The 16,939-nt window shown below is 47.1% G+C and overlaps 1 protein-coding gene across 8 annotated transcripts in view; it reads left to right on the forward strand.

Moving 5' to 3' along the window:
- The window catches only part of BMAL1 (basic helix-loop-helix ARNT like 1), a 104,426-nt gene that overhangs the window by 64,944 nt on the left and 22,543 nt on the right, over nucleotides 1–16,939 (forward strand). For 3 of the 8 annotated variants that reach the window (XM_058546008.1, XM_058546010.1, XM_058546009.1), the window contains exons 3-10: nucleotides 3,742–3,870; nucleotides 6,671–6,789; nucleotides 7,511–7,657; nucleotides 8,205–8,225; nucleotides 9,962–10,000; nucleotides 10,306–10,347; nucleotides 11,706–11,863; nucleotides 13,602–13,681. In XM_058546008.1, coding sequence (XP_058401991.1) covers nucleotides 7,518–7,657; nucleotides 8,205–8,225; nucleotides 9,962–10,000; nucleotides 10,306–10,347; nucleotides 11,706–11,863; nucleotides 13,602–13,681 — 480 coding nt within the window. In that variant the 5' untranslated portion in view covers nucleotides 3,742–3,870; nucleotides 6,671–6,789; nucleotides 7,511–7,517. Of the gene's footprint in view, nucleotides 1–3,741; nucleotides 3,871–6,670; nucleotides 6,790–7,510; nucleotides 7,658–8,204; nucleotides 8,226–8,251; nucleotides 8,512–9,961; nucleotides 10,001–10,305; nucleotides 10,348–11,705; nucleotides 11,864–13,601; nucleotides 13,682–16,939 lie in introns of those variants that run through there. The other 5 variants (XM_058546011.1, XM_058546012.1, XM_058546015.1 and 2 more) reach the window with 3 other exon arrangements.

The following is a 16,939-nucleotide window of genomic DNA, read 5'->3' on the forward strand; positions in this document are numbered from 1 at the left end:
CTTGCTGGCTGTGTCATCTCACACAAGATAAATTTGCCTCTTCCATCCTTAGTTCCTTACCTGGAGAATTGGGACAATGACCGCAATTAAGGGACAGGTTATTGTGAAGACTAGTCTAGTCCAGTGTGAGCGCCGTTGTCCCTTTGCCCTCCTCCCAGATGAGGCTTGCTCTGTGCCTCCAGGATCCTAGTCTGTGTTCGCTTCCTCCTGCCTGCGTCAGGCAGCTTAGGAGTGAGGCAGCGGTGAGAACTGGGTGGCCGCCCTCCTGGTTGTCTGGGACAGGGGTTTCCCGGGGTGCAGGACTTTCAGTGCTAAAGCAGGGAGGTCTAGGCAAACAGAGTGGTCACCCCGTAATGAACCACCTCAGCACCTCAGGGGCCTCCAGCAGCAAGGGTTTATTTCTCCCTCCTGCTCTCTCCCGCCGGGACCTTGGCTAAAGGAGGAGCCTCTAGCTAGGAAGTTGCTGGTCTTAGCACAGCCAGAGGAACACATGGTAAAGGTTCTGTTGGAAAGTCGCACTGTGGCCTCCACTCACATTCACTGGTCAAGGCAAGTCTCTTGGCCAGGCCTGACACGGGGCGGCCCACAGGGAGGGGCGGCTAATAGTTTGAACCTTAATGCAATCTACACGCTCCCCTTCCTCTTCTTGTAGCATTCTGGGGTGCTGGGGTGGGGAGGAGGGAAAGGAGAGACGCCGGGTCTGTGACTGGTGGTCTTTGATGTGGTCGTCTTCCTGTTGATGGGGCGGGTGAGTTTTAAGGGTGGTGCAGCCTCGCCCCGCTCTGCTCAGAGGAGCAGCTGAGTCTCCTTCTGGGCATGACAGTGGCTGACGCCCTCCCCCTCCTGGGCTGCTGAGGCGTCTCTGCGGGGCAGCCTGGGCCGGCACTCCCCTCTTAGCCCCCTCGCTCCTTCTGGTGGAGCCCCTGAGATCCTCCTTCTTGTGCTCTGAGGAGCTCAAGGGGAGTGAGGGGGTCAGAGGGTGCCCCCAAGTTCTCCACAGGCATACTGCACACGTCCCTTCGTGCCTTGCTTTCTCTGGCCGCCCAGTGAGCCTTCCTCCCATGTTTGGAAGTCTCTAGCTCAGAAGGGGGCACACAAGTGGCCTCCGACTCCAGGACCACTGGCCGGGCTCTCCCAAGAGCGTCCTCTCTAGGTGTCACTTGCATGGCAGCCCTAGGGCTGGCCCTGAGCCCCCCTCAGCCAGCGCCCCTCTCACAGGCACCTGCAGCCTCTTGGAACCCCCTCCCTTGGCTCAGCTCTCTTTCATAAGTAGTTAGCACAGAAAGAGGTTTTTTCTTTTCTTTTGTTGTTTCATTTATTGTCTTACATTTAGAATACTTTTTTGGAGAGAAGACAGTTTTCAAAAAATAATTGTGTCACAGCTGATTCAGCTTCCTTACCTTGTCCAAGCATCTAAGAAAGGCCTTCTGGTTTTTGTTTTGCAAAATATAGTGCCAAAATCTATGTTAGCATTTCTTATTTCTATAAAGTAAATTTTAATTTGGAAAAATTGATCAAAATAAGAAATTTCAGAGGCCAGCCTCGTGGCACAGCGGTTAAGTGCACGCACTCCGCTTTGCCGGCGCGAGGGTTCGCAGGCCCGGATCCCCAGTGTGAACCAATGCACCTTGTCAAGCCATACTGTGATGGTGTCCCATATAAAGTAAAGGAAGATGGGCACAGATGTTAGCCCAGGGCCAATATTCCTCAGCAAAAAAGAGGAGGATTGGCATCAGATGTTAGCTCAGGGCTGATCTTCCTCACACACAAAAAATAAACAAACAAGAAATTTCATATGGAGTTTGGTACTTAGAACCTTCATCTAAGTTTCAGGGTGGTGGGGGAAAAGAAGGAGTGAGGCGTGGTACTGGGGGACACCTCACAATAAGATCACAGTGTGTGGGATGCAGAAAGAGAGGGGCCGCAGGGTATGAAGGGAATGGAAGGGAATTGAAATGAGTTATAAATGCACACACAGAGAGCCAGAAGGCTTCTCGGAGGAGGTGACACTGAGGGCACTTGAAAGGAAAGCAGGAGTTCACCAGGTGGTAAGCGGGGAAAGGGAGTGTGGGCACAGCTGAGGTCGCGTGCTCCTGGGAATTAAGTATTTCAGGGGCTGGAGCTTTGGGCAGCAGGTGAGGAGGTTGGGCTGGAGCATAAGGAGCCCAAGGCATAGGCCTGGTGTTTCTTCCTGGGGAGTTTGGGGTTTTATCTGGAAGACTTGGAGCAGAGCAGTGAAGCCATTGAAGGGTGTTAAGCAAGGGGGGTGGCCTGTCTCTGGCCACAGTGAGGAGGGGGCGAGGCTGGGGAGGAGAGCAGCCTGGACGGAGGCAGTGACCAGGGATGGAGGGAAGTGGCTGCTGGACCATCCATCAGAGGGCTAAGGGGAGGGTTGTGGGATATGGGAAGGAGAGGGGAGGATGCCCGGGGTGGGTCGTGGGTTGCTAATTTGGGGCCTGGGAGGCTAGTGTGTGACCTGGGTGGGGAACCAGATGTGGATGGGACCGCATACGGTAGGCCCCCCTCCAGCAACACTTCCGGGGACTTGGCATCCCTTTGCAGCTCTCTATCAGCTGAGGCTGAGGGACTAGAAGTCCAGAATTCCCGGTCACGTTGGTTGTACATGCCCAGACGGTGAAGGTTTCTGAATCAGACTGCAAAGAGGAATAAACTGGGAGGACAAAACCAGTTCTATTCCTGGATATTCGTTTGAAGGCCTTTCTCATGATCAAGACAAAGATAGGTAATCCAAAGACTGCAAGAATTAGCCGGCGGAATGTGAAACACCAGGATTTTTGCTTCAGAAAGGTCAGGAAAGCCCTATTTAAAACCTAAGTCCTGCCATCTCCGGACAGAGCAGGGATGGAGTAGGAGGGCAGCTGTGGCCCTTTTCTTCCTTTAGAGCCCCTTCCCCCAGATGCAGGGACCACAGGGCAGAGAGGAGCCCCCTGGCGGACTGGTAGGAGATGGGCGGGCAGCGCCGCTTGGTCAACAGGAGCGCCTCTTCAGAATTGCTTTCTCCTCGGCCTTGTGTGTGCCCAGAGGTCCCTGAGGTTCATGGGCATTCTCTTTCACACCCTCGCTCACTCCCAGGAGTGTTAGGTGTTGGCCCTGCTGGCATTAATTTGTTTTGGCTTAATGTTTTCTGGAGACTATTTCTGTTGTTGCTTGTTGTCTGCATCTAGGTAACTGACCTCACTCGAGAGAGAGTTAGTGATGTGGTGGCGGTGAGTGTAGCTTCCGGAGCCCACCGCTGTGGCTGTGGGACCTCGGCCTGTTGCCTCACCTCTCTCTACCTCAGTCTCCTCACCAGCAAAATGAAGAGAACAATAGTGTCTACCTCATAGAGTTATTTTCAGGTTGAAATGAGTTATAAATGCAACAAGAACAGGGCCTGACGCCCAGCACACACCCAGTAGGTGTCCACTATGATAACTGCCTGACCCAATAGAAGAAATGGAAAACACAGTTATCTTCCTTCTCTGAAGGCCGTGTCCAAGAATCCATGTTTAGTAACTTAAAAGGCATTGTTTTTCACAGGAAACCTCTCCTGTCAGATTCCTTCGTGTGTTTGCAGTTGCGTCTAACAGGCAGCTGAGGGCTGGGGCTATGAAACGTTACTCCCTGTGGTTAGGAGTTAGGAGCTAGCTCCCCCACCTCCCTTGGTCATATGAGATTTTTACATTTATTGACCCCAAAGTAACCTGTCTGGGTTTTCTTTTCCTGTGGGCCCCACTGTAGGTTTCTAGAAGAAGTTAACTGCCTGAAAGGAAAACACAAAACATGAAAATCACTTTGAGGTAACCAGCAAGTCCAGTGGCCCCTTGCTCCTCCCAAGGTGGATCTGAGGCTTAAGAACTGCAACTTCAGGTAATAAATAAATCCTCTCTCCTCCTCCACCCCCCGCCCCCACAGCTGTCATTGGCAGCTTGAATGGTAGTTCTTTCTTCAGGAAGTGTGGAATATTCCATCTCATGCAGTTGTCTCACTGTTCAGCAAGAGGGAGTGGGGGCTGGAGTTGGCACCCGCTGTCTGCCATGCAGCCCAGAGGGTCACCAAGACCCTGAGGGAAGGGCTCTGTACTCATTCCTGGCCCTACTTCTCTTAATGCCAGTAACAGTGATAACAACAACAGCAGACACCAACAGGGCCTTCAATGTGATTAATGGTTATAAAATGCTTCTCGAAGGATAAATCTGGGAGAATAGCCAGGAAATTTCTGAAAATGAAGAGTAATAAGAAGGAAAGGATTGTTCTACCAGATATTAAAATGTTTTATAAAGCCACAATAATAGACAGTGTGAAACTAGAATGGAAATAACTAGATCAAAGGAACAGAACAGGAAGTCCAGCAATAGGCAATAAATCAATAAAGGTGGCATTTCAAATGACAGGTAACAGGACATATAGTCTGATAAATGGTGTTGGGCCAGTTGTCTGTCCATTGGAGGGAAATAAGAAATTCCCAACGTTAGGTAGTGTACCAAAAATAAATTCCAAGTGGATTAAAGAGCTAAATAAAAAAACTAAAACTTTAAAAATATTAGTAAAGAAGAGAATATCTTTATTATTTTGGAATGAGATACAGCTTTTTAAAACATGTCACTTTTAGTACCACATACAAACATGATAAGCAAAGTTAGAAGGCAAGAAGGGGGAAAATATTTACATCTATGATGAACAAAGAATATTCCTAATAGGCAAATTTATTTACTCATTCACTTAACGTCTGTTTATTGAGTACTTACTATGTGCTAGGAGGTGTTCTAGGCACTAAGGGTGCAAGCAGTAAGCCAAACAAAATCCCTGCTCTTTTGATCCTTATAGTCTAGTGGAGCCAGTAAGTAAAGAAAGAAGTACATGATTGTAGGCCAGATTTTGATAAGGGCTATGGAAAAAAATTAGGCAGGGAAGGGGTTGTATTATATGGATATTTAGGGAAGCTTCACGGGTGAAGTGACATTTGAACAGAAATATAAAGGAAAAAGGGGGAGAAGTAGTTAAATTCTGGATGTTTTTTTGAATGTTGAGCTGGTAGGATTTGCTGGTGGATTGCATGCAGATTGTGAAAGAGAGAAGGGAATCTGGGTGACTTCTAGGTTTGGGGCCTGAGCAAGCAGCAGGATTGAAGCACCACTTACTGACATGAGCATGACTAAGAGGCTTGGCTTGGGGAGAACCAGGAGTTTGGTTAGGGATGTGTCAGTCCGAGGTCTCTGTGGTATATACAGAGGGAGATGTCGGGAGGTGGTTGGTTATAGAAGTTTGGAATTCAGGGAAAGGTCCAGACTGGAGATGTAAATTTTGGAGTTGTCATAGCATAGATAGTATTTAAAGCAAAGAAACTAGACAGATCTCCTAGGAGGTGAATATAGACAGGGAAGAGGTCCAAGGACATCCATGGGACCCTCATTTAGAGGTGAGGGAGATGAGGAGGAACCAGCTAAAGGAGTGGCCACTGCAGTAGGAGAACCATGAGAAGGTGGCGCATCTCCGAAGCCAGAAGACAATGAGGAGGGAGAGATCAGCTCTGTCAGATGGTGCCGATGGGTCACGTATGGAGGACGTGGAGAACCAGCCATTAGATTTAGCATACAGGAGGACACCCATGAGCCCAACAGAGGCTGTTTTATTGGAATGATGGGGACAAAAGCCTGATTTGAGTTAGTTTATAGAGAGTAAGAGGAAAGGACTTGGAAACAGAGAAATGGGGCAGTAACTGGAGAGGAATGGGGTTCAAAAAAGTTTTTATTATTTTCCTCATGATGAGAGTTGTTGTAGTGTGTTTTTTATCCTAATGGGACTGACCCAGTAGAGTGGGGAAAGTGGATAATGCAGGATTGGGGGCAGAGAGACACTTCTGGAGTGATGGTCTTGAGCAGTGAGAGAGGATGGGGTCAGCACACCTGGCAGGGTGGAGGGTTGTCCTAACCACAGCGTCTAGGAAGGCTGGCAGATGTGGTTGCTAGCCTCAGTGAAGTAGAAAGCAAGGTTATCAGCTGAGAGTGAGGATCAGGGAGACATTGGAGGTTTGAGGAGGAAAGAGAAAGAGTGACGTCCTCCATAGCACAGTGGGAGAATAAATCTAACAGGGGAGTCAAGGATTGCTGGCCGCACCGGGCCTCTGAGGTGAGACATCATGGACTGAAAGTGAGAACAGTCAGTTCGCTGTGTGTTTTTCTCCCACCAGGTTTGGGTGCCCAGGAGAACATGAGTTAGGAGGCCCATCAACACCAAAGACAACATGGTAGAAAAACAGAACATGAGTAGGCATAAAGGAAGACCAAGAAATGCCTATAAACACAGGAATGCCATCCGTAATAACTGAAAAATACAATTGTAAAAACAATGAGGTTTGGGTTTTTTCTGTCAGATTGACAAGAGCTCTTGTTGGGGGTATAAATTATTGGAGCTTTGCTGGACCACAGTGTTTTAGTATGTACCAAACATACAATGTGTGTCCCCTTTTGACCTGTCAGTCCTACTTTTAGAAATTTGTACTAAGAGATAACAGCTCAACTGCACAGAGATAAATGCACAAAGATGTTCACTCCAGCAATGGGTGTGAAAGTGAAAAACTGGCACACACCTAGCGGGGAGGGCTGGTTCACTCAGCTGTGGGCATAAAGTGATAGTGAAACAAGAGCTCACACTCACCTCTGCTTTGCAGATGAGGAAACTCGGGCCCAGAGGGAGGGAGTGACGGCCCTGTCACATCGTGTGGAGCTCAGACCCCGACTGCCGGCAGTGCACGGCCCTCTTCAACTTGGACTTGGAGTCCCTTGCAAGGTACTAGTCAGCCTCTTTTTTGGGGCGGCTTACTTTCTGCTTTTAAAATATGAATTCTCGAAATGTTCTGTAAATTTGTTTACAGTGTCTTCATTTCATTATGCAAGGTTTTCCATGCATGAGATGCTGGGTACTAAAGGACGGGGCGGGAGACAGGACAGACTGCCTGGGCCAGCAATAGAGACGGACCGTATTTTCTTAACTCCCAAGTGGGACTTACAGTCTGAGAAAGGATATTTTTTGCTTTCCTACAACTTTTACAAGAGTTGTAACAAAAACACAAAGATAACAAGTAATTCATATTTATGTATTTCATTGATCAGATCTGTTCATTAGAAGAAAATAAAATTAGGACCATCAGAGAACATCTGGGCCCTTGGTCCCCTCAGTGGGAGGAGCTATAACTCCTGGAGCGTTGAGTTCTGGTTTAGTTCTTCCACACCCTAGCACGGGGACCTGGGAAGCTGGGTGGCTTCTCTGGGCTTTTGTGTCTTCATCAGAAAAATGAGCTGGCGAGCCTAAATTACCTATAATGACTCTTAAGGTAAGTACGATGCTCTTTCTGTTCTGCCGTGTCCTTGTTTCGGTTGGCCGGATGAGAGATGTGTTGGGGCTGTGAACAAGCCCCCGTGTCCCTCTACAGCGCCACCCTGGCCCTCCACCACATTAGAAGGGCACGAAGAAATAAATGCATCTCTGTGCCCCCTTGTACCAATTTCAGACCTCCAATGGCGGACCAGAGGATGGACATTTCTTCAACAATCAGTGATTTCATGTCCCCGGGCGCCACCGACCTCCTCTCCAGCCCCCTGGGCACCAGTGGCATGGATTGCAACCGCAAACGGAAAGGCAGCTCCACCGACTACCAGTAAGGCCTCTGGGGCTCGCCTTCCTCTGGCTAGGCGTGGTGTCAGTTCACGGGCACGGAACACCTGGGGGCCAGCTACTGCTCCTCCTGGGAGAGGGGATCCTCCTGACGGAAAGGGATGGGAATGAAAGATCCCACTCTAGGTGGTGGCACAGTTGGTTGTTGACTTTATCTTCCCCCTGGATTGCAAGCAAGAGGGAGCCTCCAGCACTGCTGAGGCATTGACTTCCCCTTTCTGTCCCCAAATTGTTCCACATCGAGGGAAAAAGAAGAGCCTTAAAGCCAAATTCTGCCTTTTACCCCTTTCTTCGTCGTCCTTTGCTCCTTTGAGGGGGGCAGTTAGGTCTGTGGATGTAATCTCAATGGTGTCAGAGAGCTTGGCCTGAGGGGCTCTCTCTAGGAAGACATCAGTCGCCTAACTATGTTTGGAGAATGAGTAAGTAGAGGTCATCTCTGAGAACAGTCTAGGAACATTGACGTTGTCCTTAAACGTTATTTAAATTAGTATGTACCTGTTATATTAAATAGTATTTTTGTTTCTTTTTAGACTTGATGACTTTTCTTTTGAGTAAGTAAATTTCATACTTAACAGCCAACTCTTCTATATCTGTATGAACACCTAGGGAATAAGGCAGTGTAGACCACTCAAAGGCACGTTTTGTTTCATTGAGGCAACTGCGTGGAATGTTACCCAAATGTCCACTTAAGAAGTTTTCTTTTGTTTAATGAGGGAAAATCTCCAAGGAGGTGTCCCCCCTCCAGCAGATGTCCTTTCTGCTGAAGTTCACAGGTCGAATTTGGGGAGCACAGTGGCTGGAGGTCAGATGCCCACTAGGAGATGCTATGATTAATCTGTAAGTTATCCCAGATGGTGAAGAGAGCAAACGCCCAGGGGATGGAGAGCGGGTGTGAGGACCGAGAGGGTGTTCTTCCGTGGCGGTAACTCCCCAGCAGGGAGAGCAGGACCCCCTGTCTCGGGCAAGTGCTGATGGAGCCATTGACGTGTTCCAAGACCTCTGCTGTCTAGACCTGTGGTTTCCAACCTTGTCACCACCCAAGACTTTCATGTTTCCCTCATGGACCCCAGTTTGCAAATCTTCTGTAATTCATGGAGACCCTACTAATGAAGCAACCTTAATCCCTTTCCCTATCATTTTAATGTACTAAAGTCACATCTACCTGCCAGGCGAGCTTCTCTTCCCCTGAGATGATCAACCTGGCCTCAGTGAACAGATACAAGTCTAGACGAAAGGGGAGGGGGAGTTTTCGTTTTCCCGTGTGGCTTGCATGATTTCCTCCGAACTTTAGGACTAGTTTGAGAAACTCTCTGCCTGTGAGGAAATCAAGGGTGCCTGGTTGGGAACCACTGTTCTAGAATGCCCATCATGTGATTCAGAGCTCCTAAGAAGTTGTTTTTGCCCTTAAGATTACATTGTTTGAAGGGCCATCATCCCTCCTTTCATATGGGAGACAGGAGAAAGGAGAGTGGCTCAGGTGGCAGTCAGTGCCCTCCTGATAAATTTAGGGGCGGAGAAGGGTGTGAGCTGACCCAGGGGATTTGGAACTCCTTCCTCTGAGGATTTCAGTCTTTTTTCTACTGAACCACAAGGTGCCATGAAACTTGGATTCCAGAGTCTGTGAAAGGGAGGCAGATCCCTGCTGTGACCCCAGGACCCTCCATGGCCAAACAGGGTTCTACGCCCCTCAGCCCCACTCCTCCCCTCTCTCCTGATTCCTCAGGCCTAGGGGTTTCACACCTAGCTGAGAACTGGAACATTGGGTGGCAGTGCCTTTGAAAAGCTGCCTCAGGGCTCTGCTTAGTACTGCTTCATTGGTACTTTGAGTCCCACTTCTTACCTCTCCCCGCAAATATATATGGTTGCACACGTACATTTGATGCTCGATATGTTTTGCAAATGAATAAACTCCATTTATCCAGAATGATGGAGGAATGAGGTATTATAGTTATCTGGATACTCTGGTTAACTAAGAGTTTCCATAAATGATATGTATTCCCAATTTTCAAACAATCAAAATATGGTAAAATATATGTTAGCACACAGACTCCTTGAGACTATATATAAGTTTAGCTTGATAATTTGGAAAACCAGTCCGAGTCTTACAGTAGGTTCAAGTTGTTTTTGTTCGTTTGTTTTCCTATTATACATCAATAATCAATACTATGGCTATTTGAGCTTTCTAATTGTTTGGTTTCTGGATAAATGAGAGCCTTCCATATTATGATAAGAAGCTATTTAGTATGTCTTTTTTAACAAACAGTCACGTTCTCTTTTGCTTTTTCAGAGAAAGCATGGACACAGACAAAGATGACCCTCATGGAAGGTACCATGAACCCAGTCATTTGAACTTCAGTGTCCTTGTAGCATTTTCTTTGCATGATTACACATTCTGTTACTTGGTGCAGGTTCTACCCACGTCCTCGATTGGGGATAAGCAAAGAGGCTGTGAGCCTGTGAGCTCAAGATTGTCTGCCCCCAGCCCCCAGCCCCCAGTATGGCTAACAACAAAGACCGTTGTGTGTTGGGATGACAGGGGTTAAACAGGGAAGAAAATAGAGATGTGTAACTTTGCCATTAATCTCCAGGGGATTGTGTTTTTATATTTTGCTTTTTTTTTTTTTTTTTCAGGTTAGAATACACAGAGCACCAAGGAAGGATCAAAAATGCAAGGTAAGCTTGGGCCCTCATTCTTTCCATAAACTGTCCTGGTTCTGGGTGCTTAGAGTGAGGGACAAGGCTCTGTGTATCTGGTCCCTGTCTAACAGTCCTTTCGTCACTGTCACATCCTTAAGAAATAGAGAAGGGGGTAGCAGGCCTTGGCTTGGTGTGGCCTTCTGCCCCTCACTCTCTCCAGGCTAAGCTGGCCTCCACTCTTTGCTGTCTATGCACATTTAACCTGAAGGGGACTTTGGAGGTAGCAGAAAATAAATCAAGGCTCAAGTTTTCCCCAGTCTTCGGCAGGTTACTTGTTCCTTACTTGGCCCTCCAGAGGAGACCTGGCTCGGTGATTCAGTGCCTGTCCTGGGCTGCACCTTGCCTCTGAAAGGGCCCTTATTGCACTGCAAGTTGCAACTGAAGGCCAGACGTGGCAGATACCCTGCTCCCTTGAGTAGATTCTCTAACTCAGTCCTTCCTGCCTCCAACCACACTTGCTGACCCCTTTCCATTGGGTCCTCAGCTCTCCTGTCATTAGCTCCAGGGCCATCTGAGGCTGTGTCCTGACACAGAACCAGGGGCTGCAGAATTCGGCTGGCCTGAGAATTCTGGCTTTTCCCTCACAGACCAGCCTTGGCAGGAGGTACCATGGCTCTGTTGCTGTGGCAGCAAACTACATGTCCACTGTTGATGCGCCCCCTTAGGGGGGCAATCACAAACGGCAGGTGCAAACCAGTCAGGGAGAGAATGTGCCGGAGAAAGTGTCACCCTGCCTCAGCAGGCAGCAGCTCCTGGGAGGGAGGAGTATGACATTCTTCGGAGGAAGCTCCTGGGGACAGGTGTAGCATCTGCTCTGTCTAGGTGAGGTCATGGTTGATCCAAGGATGGCAGCCTTAGTTACCTGGTGACTCAATCAGTGAGTCTCTGACAAGTCACACAGCAGGTTCCTCGCAAACCTCAGAGGGAGCGCACTGGGGGCCACAGGACCCTCACTGATGGCTTTCTCGATGCTTTGTTCTTGGAAACCTCCACCTCCCTTTTCTTTCCTTCTACCTCATCTTAAAATCTAACTTTACAGAGGCTGAGAGGAAAAGAAATGAGAAATTAACGATATAGTTTACTCTGGAAAGACAATTTTTGTAATATTTCTCCTTAATTCTAAGCATGACGTAAGCCTAAAAAAACTAATACTGACCTGGCAGTGAGGCCACTGTTTTGGTGACTTTAGTAGAAAAGTCTAGTTTGAATCACTCTGCAGCTTCTAAATTTGCCCTGTCAGAGGAATATTGGAATCAGTTCTAACTTATTTTTGTCCTTGTTTCCTGGATGCTTGCTTACATTTTATAGAAATCATTTTTCATATTGTTGTTCAGGGAAGCTCACAGTCAGATTGAAAAGAGGCGTCGGGATAAAATGAACAGTTTTATTGATGAATTGGCTTCATTGGTACCTACATGCAATGCGATGTCCAGGAAATTAGATAAACTTACTGTGCTACGGATGGCTGTTCAGCACATGAAAACGTTACGAGGTGAGACCCTGGGCCTGATTGTCCTTTGTGCCCTTGCCCACAAATGTTACCACGCTTGCTAGAATGTTTCTGAGTCCCTAAGGCAAACGTTTATGACTTGCAAATGTGTAGCCTTGAGTAATATGCCTGTAATTTTCAGCAATAAACACGATGCCAAATGAAGTGATTATTGAGCTTATGTGAGTATCAAGATGTGGTTTTGCAGTCCTGCATCCCCAGAGGGCAGAGGCTGTGTTCTGTGCATGTGTCTGTATGGGCGCGTAATCAGGCTACGTGCGTATCAGAGAGGACACCGCCCATACAGTGATCGACATCAGAAATGTAGGTGCGCTTGGTGACACAGAAAAGTCAATTTCAGTTTTCAAGAGGAAAATTCATCACAGTTCATTTGAAGAGTGAGTCACTGGTTGATGGTTCTTGCTCCGTTTTATTGTCAGGAATGAACACGGATGATATTTTCATCTTCTGGAATTTTCCCAATCCAGATAGATTCTTTATGAGGAAGGCAGTATTTTCCTCCTTTCTGAGTGTGAGGAGGCTGAGAAAACAGAGGCAGGAATGTGGAAGTGACTTACCCACACCACAGGAGAAATCTGAAACATATCAGGCATTTTAGTGAATCCTGTTCCTGGAATTTTCCATAGCTCGTCTTGGACTATTTGAGGAGATTGGAAAGTGGGCACTCAGTCAGCTCTCTGACCTGCGTGGTAAAAGAATTGCATCTTTATAGTTGTACAAAGCCACCAGAAATAAGAAGTACCTGCTTTTGTCTGAGTTTTGGTCATTATTCAAAAATATAAATGTTGTATCCTGTGCTTGGAGAATGGCATTTAAAAATTCATATTAGCAAAAGTGGTAGAGATTAAATTATTATAAGCTAATTTCTATTAAATTGAAAGGAAAAGAGTGGTAAATCTCAATTTATCATGAAAAGCAGAGATGTGGATTAATGATGCACACCTTGTTAGTTGACATGAAAGTCACAGACATGTTCCATTTCCCTCCTTGCCCGTGGTTCTTTGAATTGTTATGGCTCCATTCCACTTTATTTCTTTACAATTCTACTAACCATTCTGCAGATTCCAGGTCACTTACTGCTGGCGTTTTTCTCTAAGTTATTGTTCTCCTGAAAGATGCCAGATTGACAGCCTTTTAAACATGAGTCTTGTCCCATTTCAGTCCTGGGAGCTCGAGCTGCATTTACTGAAGTAATGCATTTCTCCAGGTTGCCAAGCTCATTTAACTCATCCCTGATGAAGAGGAACTCACACTGAATGCCTTCTCCAGTATATTTACTCAGGGCCTGGCAGACTGGATGATTTCCCAAGAACATTTAGAGTGGTGATTTGAGGGCCTGCTAGACAACCCATTTAATACAGATCTTGAGAGGAGGGAACCCTCCCCAGAGCCTCTACCACTTTGCTTCTAGAGCTGCCTTCTCTCTTAGATGTGGATTTTTAACTTCCTTCTATTATCTCTTGGTTTTCCCTATAGTGACAGAAGCAAGCTTGTTTAATCTCCTGTGGGCAACAGTGTTCTTTTCAATGGAATTCTCTTTGGCATTACAGGATTCTGTCCAAAGCCAAATCTTGGCCTCTCAGTTAAGGAAAAAGACGAGAAAATGTAAATCCCAGCGCGTAGGGACTAGGCTGCGTCTGGAAGGTGTGAGGCAGTGAAGTGGAATGAGACATTTTCTGAATATAAAGTGTACCGACTCTTTCTCTGTTTTCTCCCTAAGGTGCCACCAATCCATACACAGAAGCAAACTACAAACCGACTTTTCTGTCAGATGATGAATTGAAACACCTCATTCTCAGGGTATGTTGCAATTACGGGATTGTTGTACACAGCGTTCATGTTTACACATTTCAGAGTTGAGTGCCAGCATGAGGGAGTTTGATGTCTCAACACTGAATTTTTTAGGCCCACTTCCCCTCATGGGTCTGCACCTTCATCTTATTGTCTGGACAGTCTTCACAGTCCTTCCTCGAGACCTTCCTTCTCCTCTTCCATCCTTGCTTAGGCAAAGATTAAAGATCCATGCTACTGTGACTTTAAATCAGAAGAGACAGGATTTTGTTAAAAATAGGAGGTAGTTAAGAATCACATTCCTGCATGGAGGTTTTAGAAAGGGACTGAAACTGATAACAATTGAGAATTTCTCTTGTCCTCGCTTAACCACTAGCACAAAAACATCCACCTAAATCTTTACACCAGAATCGCTTCAAAACAACAACACTTCCAAAGACTTTGTGGTTCAAGGAGGAAGGTAAATGGAAGAGGTAATGCTCCACCCGCTTGACCACAGCTCGTCATTCATCCTGCTGGTCTCTGCAGAGAGGCAGTGGAGGCTGCACCATGGGAACCTGGCTGCCGTGCAGAATTAGGTCTGCGCAGGGCTCCAAGGCGTGTGAGTGAGATTCACTTGGAAATGGAAGGGAAAGAAACTGGATTCAGAAACATGTCCTCTTGCAAATCGTAAAAAGAAAAATAGGAAAACCTAACTAAAAGGCACGATAACTGCCCCGTCCCCACAGCCAGGGTTGACCCTGCTTGCTGGGCCCTCTGCAACATCTTGGCGCCCTTGTTTGAGCAGATGTTTGCAAAGCCCCAGGATAGAGGGTAGTCCAGCTGGACTCTTGCATTATCGCTACCCATTTTCAGCTCACCCTGGCTCCTCTGTAAGTCTGGCCTGCGTGCTTACTCCAGGATTCTCTGTCCAGCCCCTCAGGCCGTGCTGTTTTAATTAGAAAGCTTTCAGCTGCGAGGAACAGAAGACTTGACGCATAAGTAGGGTTTTGTTTCTCAAGTACAGTTGGTCCTGGAGTAGGCTGTGAGGGGTTGGTGCCGTGGATTAGTGAGGTCAGCTGGAACCAGGCTCTTCCTGTCTTCTCACACCACCATGCTGAGCTAGCGTGCAGCTTGCTTCCTCAGTGTGGCGAGATGGCCGTGCCAGGGCTGAGTAGCCAGACCAGCCAGACAGAAGGGGCAGGGGAGGCTCTAGGCCAGGAAAGGCCTATCAGGAAAGGGTACACCTTCCTGGAAGCCCTGGAATGGACTTCAGCTCATCCAGAAGATGTCACCTGGTCGCCCCTAGCTGCAGGGCAGGTTGCAGAGCAAGGATTTAGATTTTCCAGCCTCCACAGTAGAGGCAAGCAAGAGAGAAGAAGGGAGTTGGGAATTGGCCCCCTGACAGCATTTTCCACACACACTTTCCAGAGCCACAACTGTTTGCTAGATTTCCCTGCAGAAGTGGCTCTCACAGCCCAACACAGAACTTCAGCTGTGGTCTGGTTGGCCTGGGGTTGAGTGAGCTGGTGCCCCGCTTGCCGTAGAAGCCATCTCATTAGTGCCACATTTTGGGCAGTGGTAATATTGCTCCTCCCCAACTCTCTTGTACATGAATTATTGTAGGTTAGGGCAGGTTATTTCCATCTTGTATGGGTGCGATTTGTTTGTTTGAACTTCTCTTTTATCTCCATCAAAATCTATTGATTGAATGGTCCCACATTCCAGCTTGTCATTAGCGATCCTTTGAGGCCTCATGTGACTTGTAGATCTGATAGGCATGCCTTCTGTGTCTTTCATTTTCATTCATTCACTAATTCAACAAACATTTCTTGAGTACTTACTGTATACGCATGGCACTGTTCTAGCAACATCCAATCAGTGTACACACGTTAGGGTGGGCCCAAGCCTTCCCAGCAAGTTAGTGATGGTCCCTTGGTTCCACTCTCAGGGCACAGATATTCAGAGCCAGCTCTGCCCTCACCTCTCCATCCTTTTTCATACACATGTTCTTGTTCTCAGGGAGAACTTGCTGAAGTTAAGATGTAAACTACGTCTGTAGCATCTCTAGAGAAACCACCAGGCTGGCTTCATGGGCGTGCAACCTATGCAGTCACACAGGGCCTGGCGCTTGGTTTAATGCTCTGCTGTTGCCATCTTGAAAATCATAATTTTTGAACAAGGGTCCTTGCATTTACATTTTGTACTGAGCCCTACAAATTACGTAGCTGGTCTTGATTACCATACCGGTAATTTGATGTTTTCAAGGAAAAAAAAAAAAATATATATATATATATATATATATAAATAAAACAAGCTCCTTTTGTAATGACAATTGCTTAATAATTTTTTTGTTGCTACTTTTCTAAATAATTTCCTCTCCGATGCCACGCTTATCAGGGTATAGAACAAGGATTTCAATGCTATTCAAGCTAAATACTTCATCTTGTGCTTGCCTTTTCTGCTCTTCTGTTTCATAAAACACTGATGGTGATCTGTCTTCCCTGATGAAACTTTTGTTTCTCCTCTGGCCCATGGCAGTGGCTGTGAACTACTCTCCAATCCCTGGCCACTCCCAGGTGCCCATTCCCTGGGAATTTGCTTCAACAGAAGGCACAGTCCACTTGGACGGTGTTTGACCAGTTTAGTAGCAGGGACCGGACTTCTACTGTCCCTTACCTGTGTAAATCTGACTAATTGCTTTTTTTACGAAGCGCTTTCAAAATATCTTTAATAAATGGTGTGTCAGGGAGCAGTCAACCTGATCCGTTTATAATGTCTAGATACTCTACTTGCCCATGTTTTGAACACTAGGCAGACCCTACCAGGGCCTGGTGTCACTTATTAACTAACAGCGTCCTCCCTGAGAGCGAGGCTGCCTCTGATTTTCCTGTGGCCTGGTGGTGTTCTCACACCTCTGCTCTTCAGCCGTCCCCTCGGCTGCGGCTCCTTCACTGAGTGGTGTTTGTCTGCCCAAGGAAGCGGACCCTTCCCTACACTGACTATTCACTGGCCTTTGGAACCTCCTGTCTCTCCCCTGGATGTGTTGAAATCCACTTGGCTCATGTTGTCGGTTCAGGCGTCACTCTGCCCAGCATTTCCTCCAGGATGTCACAGTCCCCTTCTTCCCAGGCACCTTTCATGCCACATCCCTTCATCAATGAAAATCCTCAAAACGCTTCTCTTGTTACATATAAGATTGTCTGCAAGGCAAATGAGGAAGTTATTAATACCCTATTTTTTGACAGAATGAGGCTTCCAGCAGATGGTGCTTGGAGAGTTGCTTGT

Source organism: Diceros bicornis, chromosome 7 (assembly GCF_020826845.1).
Source record: "Diceros bicornis minor isolate mBicDic1 chromosome 7, mDicBic1.mat.cur, whole genome shotgun sequence".
In the NCBI taxonomy this organism is placed as follows: Eukaryota; Metazoa; Chordata; class Mammalia; order Perissodactyla; family Rhinocerotidae; genus Diceros; species Diceros bicornis.